The sequence below is a fragment of the Neophocaena asiaeorientalis genome, unplaced genomic scaffold (assembly GCF_003031525.2).
Source record: "Neophocaena asiaeorientalis asiaeorientalis breed wild unplaced genomic scaffold, Neophocaena_asiaeorientalis_V1.1 scaffold473, whole genome shotgun sequence".
NCBI classification, from domain to species: domain Eukaryota; kingdom Metazoa; phylum Chordata; class Mammalia; order Artiodactyla; family Phocoenidae; genus Neophocaena; species Neophocaena asiaeorientalis.
In genome coordinates this window covers 1,397,048-1,403,657 of record NW_020174935.1, presented here as the reverse complement: position 1 = coordinate 1,403,657, position 6,610 = coordinate 1,397,048, and the positions used below count along the sequence as shown (strand labels likewise).

The window sequence follows — 6,610 nt, the reverse complement described above, 5'->3', positions numbered from 1 at the left end:
AACCATCCTCTAAAGAAGATGTGATATATATATATATATATATATACACACACACACACACACACACACACACACACACACACACAATGGAATATTAGACATAAAAAATGAAATAATGCCATTTGCAGCAACATGGATGGACCTAGAGATTATTATATTAAGTGAAATAAGTCAAAGACAAATATCATATGTTCGTTTGTATCATTTTTTGATTCCACATATATATATCATATGATATATGATATATGTCATATCATATATGTGGAATCTAAAAAATGATACAAATGAACTTATTTACAAAACAGAAATAAACTCACAGACATAGAAACAAACTTATAGTTACCAAAGGCGATAGCGGAGGGTGGGGGGAGAGTTAAATTAGGAGTTTGGGATTAACATATGCACACTGCTATATATAAAAAAGGTAAACAACAAGGCCCTAATATATAGCACAGGGAGCTATACTCAGTATCTTGTAATAACCTATAATGGAAAAGAACCTGAAAAAGAAGGTATGTGTGTGTGAATCACTTTGCTAACACAACATTGTAAATTAACTATACTTCAATTTTTAAAAATTTATCAAGAAGGGCTTCCCTGGTGGCGCAGTGGTTGAGAGTCCGCCTGCCGATGCAGGGCACACGGGTTCGTGCCCCGGTCCGGGAAGATCCCACATGCCGCGGAGCGGCTGGGCCTGTGAGCCATGGCCGCTGAGTCTGCGGCGTCTGGAGCCTGTGCTCCACAACGGGAGAGGCCACAACAGTGAGAGGCCCGCGTACCCCAAAAAAAAAAAAAAAAAAAATTATCAAGAAAATTAAAAAAAAAAAGAGGCCATTCTCTCACCAAATGTGTAGCCACCAGGCTGTGTCCATCCAGACAGAACATCTGTTTCTAAATTACAAAGAAGGACCTTAGGGGCTAGCAGCTGCCCAAGCCTATGGATGGCTGGAACTCAGGAAAGCCAGCAGCCCCTCTCAGCGCACACTCAGGAGGGACACTTGATGTTGCCCTACCCAAGTATCTCTGTGACTGCACTGCTTGGGCCCCTGAGCCCTGTTGCCTGGCCTCTCACTTGCAGATCCTCAGGCCCCAAGCCCACTGGTGGTCAAAGTTCTGTCCTGCCTTCTGTGAAAGTCCAACAGGGGCCAAAGCCTCCCAATCACCCTTCTTGCATGTGGACTTGCGCACCTCCCTGGCCTGGCCCAGCTGTTGACCCCTCTGGGGAGGGGGATGATGGAATCTGCAGGAGGGGAGGGGCCAGGGCTGTTGGGAAACCATCCTTCCATCATTCCCTAAAAATCCTTGCATTTTTCCAATGTCATTTGTTCATTCATTCATTTATTGAACACAGAGTCTTTGAGCCCAGATGACATATCAGGCTCTGGTTCTATTTGGTATCTGAGAGAGACCCACCCAGCCAGCCAGCCTCTCTTTCCTGATGCCACAAACATGGGCTCCGCTGCCCCTCCCCCAGCCTCATTGCTCTTTCCATTACTTTCTATTTCTTTGTAGTCTTGTTTAGTTTCTATATCCATTTCTTTGTATTCTTGTTCAGTTTCCCAAATACTGTGCCCTGGCTGCAAATTCTGGCAAGTGATTTCATTTCTGAGTCTCATTTCCTTATCTGGAAAAGGAGGGAAATAATCACCCCTGCGGAAGGTTGGTGCGATGGTGGAGCCTGGCCTATGCAGGAGCCCAGCGGGATTAGGTCCTCCTGCCCCTGCTCTCTCCCCTCCAAAGACGAAAACAAAGGCTCCCATTCAGGAGACCCGAGTGCTTGCCGTCAGCTGCCCCCAACAGCCGGCAGCCGCCTCCCGCCTCCCCACCTCGGGGTCCTTACCTTGCCAGGTCCTCCCTGAGTCTCTGTTTCTGATCCCAGGGACCCTCTGGTGCAGAGCAGAGGTGGGACCAGTGACTGATCCCAGCCCCGGCTGACATTCTCCCACTCTCACCGCCGCACCCAGCCCCGGGCTCAGGGCTCTGCCTTCTCCCACCCTACCCCACCCCCACCTAGTGATCCTTCAGGGAGGAGCTGCTGCTTCTTCCTTTAAGCAGTTATATTGAGATATAATTCACACACCATGAAATTCACCCATTTAAAGTGTGCAGTTCAACGGTGTAGTATAGGAACTTCCGTGGTGGTCCGGTGGGTAAGACTCCACGCTCCCAATGCAGGGGGCCCGTGTTCAATTCCTGGTCAGGGAACCAGATCCCACATGCTGCGGCTAAAAGATCCCACATGCTGCAACTAAAAGATCCCACATGCTGCAAGTAAGACCCGGCACAGCCAAAATAAATAAATATTTTTTTTAAAGTGGTGTAGTATATTCACAGAGTTGTACATCCATTGCCTCAAGTCAACTTTAGAACATTTCATTACTGTTAAAAAAAAAAAAATCAGTACTCCTTCGCGGTCATTCCTTGAGCCTCCCGTTCCCCCTTGCTCTACGCCGTCACTAATCTACTTTCTGTCTCTATAGATTTGCCTCTTCTGGTAATTTCATATGAAGGGAATCATACAATACGTGGTCCTTTGTGACTGGTTTCTTTCCCTGAACGTCATGTTTTCCAAGTTCATCAGTGTTGGAGCATGTATCCGTACACCATTACTTTTTATCGCCAAATAGGATTCCATCATCGGGATGTGCCACATTTACTTACCCATTCATCAATTGATGGACACCTGGCTTGTTTCTACCGTTTGGCTATTATGAATGGTGCTGCTATGGGTATCCACGTAAAAGTTTTTCCGTGGACGTGTGTTTTCATTTCTCATGGGTATATAGGAGTGGAATTGCTGGATTGTATGGTAACTCTATGTTTAACTGTTTGAGGAACTTCCACACCCCTTCACCATTTTACATTCCCACTACCAGTTTATGAGGTTTCCAATTTCTCCACATCCTTGCCAATACTTGTGACTGTCTGTCTTTTTGATTCTAGCCATCCTAGTGAGTGTGGAGTGGTATCTCATTATGGTTTTGATTTGCATTTCCCTGGTGGCTGAGTACCTTTTCCTGTACTCACTGGCCGTGTGTACATCTTCTTTGGAAGGAAACTCCTTTCCGCCTGTGTCTTGAACAGTTAGCCTCCGACGTTAAGAGGAGAGCTGACTCCTCCGTTGGCTGCCTCCTGCTGAGTGATCGCCCCCTCAGGAGGGAGCTGTGGATTGAATGAACCAGACTTCCCCTAGGTACGGGGGAATAGGTAGCATGTTGTCTGACCCAGCTGGGCTTTAGGACATACACGATGTAACTCCTAAGACAGTGAAGCATAAATATTTACCTGTTAAGTATATCTGTACGCCGAGTGCACAAGATTTAAAGAACTCTTAAGTGCCTGAGCACAGTAAGGTGTCTTTCTCATCTGCCTCCAATAATCGGTCCTTGCTTAGTCCAAGTCTAGTCAATAACACGCCTTTCTACCTCACCGTCAGCTTCTCTGGGTTTATCGCAGTTGTGTAAGTATACCTCTAGGATAAATGCCTAGAAATGGGATTGGTGAGTCCAGGGATATAAGCATTGGCTGTACCAATTTACACTTCCACCAGCGATGGCAGAGATTCCCTGTTTCCTTGACAACAGTATGCGGGCAAACTTTTTGATTTTTGGTAATCAAAAAGATAAAAATGGTATCTCAGTGTAGTTTGACACTTGTTACGCTTGTCTTATAAGTGAGATTGACATCTCTTCATGTTTCAGAGCCATTTGATTTTCTTTACTGTGACAGGTCAGTATCTTTTCCTCCATTTTTCTTATGAATTTGTAGGAGCTCTTTATATGTTACTGAAATTAGCCCTTTCATAGTGATGAGTTGCAAATTATTTTCCCAGTTTGTTCTTTATCATTTGATTTTGCTTATTGTGAATTTTGCCGTGGTAAAAAACTTACTTTTATTTAGTCAAATTTATCAGTCTTTTATAGTTTAGGGGGTTTGTATCATACTTAGAATGGCTTTTCTTTTTTTAATATTTTTCTTACATGATTAATTTAATTTAAAAATTTTTGACTGCGTTGGGTCTTCATTGCTGCATGCAGGCTTTCTCTAGTTGCGCCGAGCAGGGGCTACTCTTCGTTGCGGTGCGCGGGCTTCTCATTGCGGTGGCTTCTCTTGTTGCAGAGCACGGGCTCTAGGCGCACAGGCTTCAGTAGTTGCGGCACGCAGGCTCAGTAGTTGTGGCTCACAGGCTCTAGAGCGCAGGCTCAGTAGTTGTGGTGCACAGGCTTAGTTGCTCCACGGCACATGGGATCTACCCAGACCAGGGATCAAACCTGTGTCCCCTGCATTAGTAGGCAGGTTTTTAACCACTGAGCCACCAGGGAAGTCCCAGAATGGCTTTTCCACTCTGTAAATATTTTTAACATTCTCCCCTGGTCTCCTCTATGTTTCTTCCCAACCACTGGCTAAACTGCCTAAAGGCAGGGCTGAGGGGAGCCAGTGAAGTTGAGTGCCGTCCAGGCCAAGACTCAGTGCTGAGGCCATTACTCCGAGAACCCCCTAGCACCCTGGCAGGCACTTTCAAATTGGACAAAAACCCTTTTTTAAATACGATAAGCAAAACTTAATGGTCTCACTTTGCTTACTGCCTCTGAAACAAGCGCACAAAGGCCTTTGGAGTTTTGTCTTTGTGCTGTTTTGCTAATTAACTATGCAAGGCAACAGAGGGGGCAGCCACCTAGCCACCAACTGAACTAACTAGCTGCTCCTGTGACTTGAGGCACTGAGGCTTTCTGTTTTGCTGCCTGAGATCAAATTTTCAGCAGCTGGGCCAGACTGAAGGGAAAAATCATGGAAATGTAGTCACAGGAAGCTTCCTCAAGACAGACGAGTACAGGCCACTCCATTGCTTACTGGATGAGAGACCTCGAGCCAGTCATTAACTGCTCTGACCCTCAGCATCTTCTTCTATGAAATGGAGATAATAATGGCACCTACCTCGCAGGGCTGCTGGGAGAATCGAATAGGATAATGGAGGTAAAGTCTTTAACACTGGGCCTGGTACAGAGTAAATGCTCAGCAAAGGGAAGCTTTTATTATTCCTAAGGTGACAGTCCTGAACTTGGCCTTGAGGGAGCGAGTATTGGAGTAGAAAATGGAGAGACACTGGTAACTGGAGAGCAGAGTGTTTTGATTGTACCTAGGATGACCTGAGCGACAACACAGAGAGGTCAATGCCACTGAAAGAAGTTTTATTACATATCACACTTCCCAAGAGAAAGGGTCATGACACACTACGCAGGGCCACGTGGGAGTAGTACTGGGGGTTGGTCAAGAGGCAGAAGGAGCCAGGGGAAAGCATGGCCCAGAACCTTTGTTATGGTTTCCATGGGAAGGGTTGGGCAAAGAAGGGTAAGCAAGTTTAAGTAAGTTTAGGATTGGACGGTTTGAATAATTTCAGTGGGCTCTGGGCTGTAGGGGTTATTCTAATTGTCTGGTACCTGGCTTGGGTGATTTAGGGCAGGGGAAACTTTGGTTTGGTGTGTGAATTAGAAGGAGGTGATTGGGGATATGGGTTTTGGGCTGGTTGGTTTGCATATGAAAGGTGTGCTCCAAGCAAACTGTTTACTATCTCTAGGAATTATCTGGCCCTGTGAGGTGCAGTCTTTTCAGATTGACAAGGCCCCACGATGTCAAAGCATCATAAAGTACAGAAAATTAAAAACATGATTAATACACACAGCAGGTCTAACGTTTAAAACCTTCCCACCCTAAGTTATTATGGACTATGTGGTCAGCGGCTGAGTTTCCTGTCCTTGAAGGTATTCAGGCAGAGTTAGATGCCCGTGTATTGGGGATACTAGAAAAGGGATGCTTACGTAAACTAAACGGATAGACTGGAAAAACTATTTGGATGTCTTCTTTTAGAAAACTACTCAAACTGGCTTAAACAGAAAAGGTGTTTATTATTTTAGTCACTGGGAAGTTCAAGGGTTTCAGGTACAGTTGGATCCAGGAGCACACAAGATGTCATCAGAAATCTGCCACTGTCTGTTGCTTAGTTGAAGTGCCTATGCCAGCTTCGCTCTATCCATTTAGCAAACCCCGTGAGGTGAGAGAATATATTTTTCCAGATGGTTCCAGGGTAAGTTCTGGGACTGGGTTCTTTGGTAACAGTTTTTGGGTAGGTGCACATACCTGACTCCATCTCTGTAGCCAAGCCTGGACTGCACCCTTACCCCTGCATCAGACAGTGGGAGAGCCCCCGTCAAAGCACAAGACTGAGAGACGGGTCAGGGGAAACTCCTCCAGGAAAAGTGAGGGGCCTTTGACAAAAGACCGGGAGGGCTGGCCAGTGGGTGAACCCAAAGTGACCACAGCGATCTTTGGTTCCTTCCAGCTGGAAAGTCCGGTCATCCTCAGCTTGCAGGGCCCGAGTTCCCGGGTCTAGGATGCCAGTTTTGAGTCCCCGGGATTCTGGGGTCTGCTTGGATCTCGCTGACCCCCGTGTCCCCACCCGGCCAGGCCCGGGGGATGCTCCAGAACCGCGTGCTGCTGTGGAAGGAGCAGTCAGAGGCCAGCCGCAGTCCGTCGCGCGCCCACTCCCCGGGCCTGCTGGGCTCCTTGCTGGGGCCGCCCTACCCCTCGGGCCGCCTGACGCCCACCCGCCTGG

At 46.9% G+C, this 6,610-nt stretch overlaps 1 protein-coding gene across 1 annotated transcript in view; it reads left to right on the top strand.

Moving 5' to 3' along the window:
- BAIAP2L2 (BAR/IMD domain containing adaptor protein 2 like 2) overlaps positions 1 to 6,610 on the top strand; it is a 27,398-nt gene that overhangs the window by 15,924 nt on the left and 4,864 nt on the right. Inside the window, exon 8 of the mRNA XM_024761509.1 lies at positions 6,463 to 6,608. Within this exon, the coding sequence (XP_024617277.1) occupies positions 6,463 to 6,608 (146 nt within the window). The remainder of the gene's footprint in view (positions 1 to 6,462; positions 6,609 to 6,610) is intronic.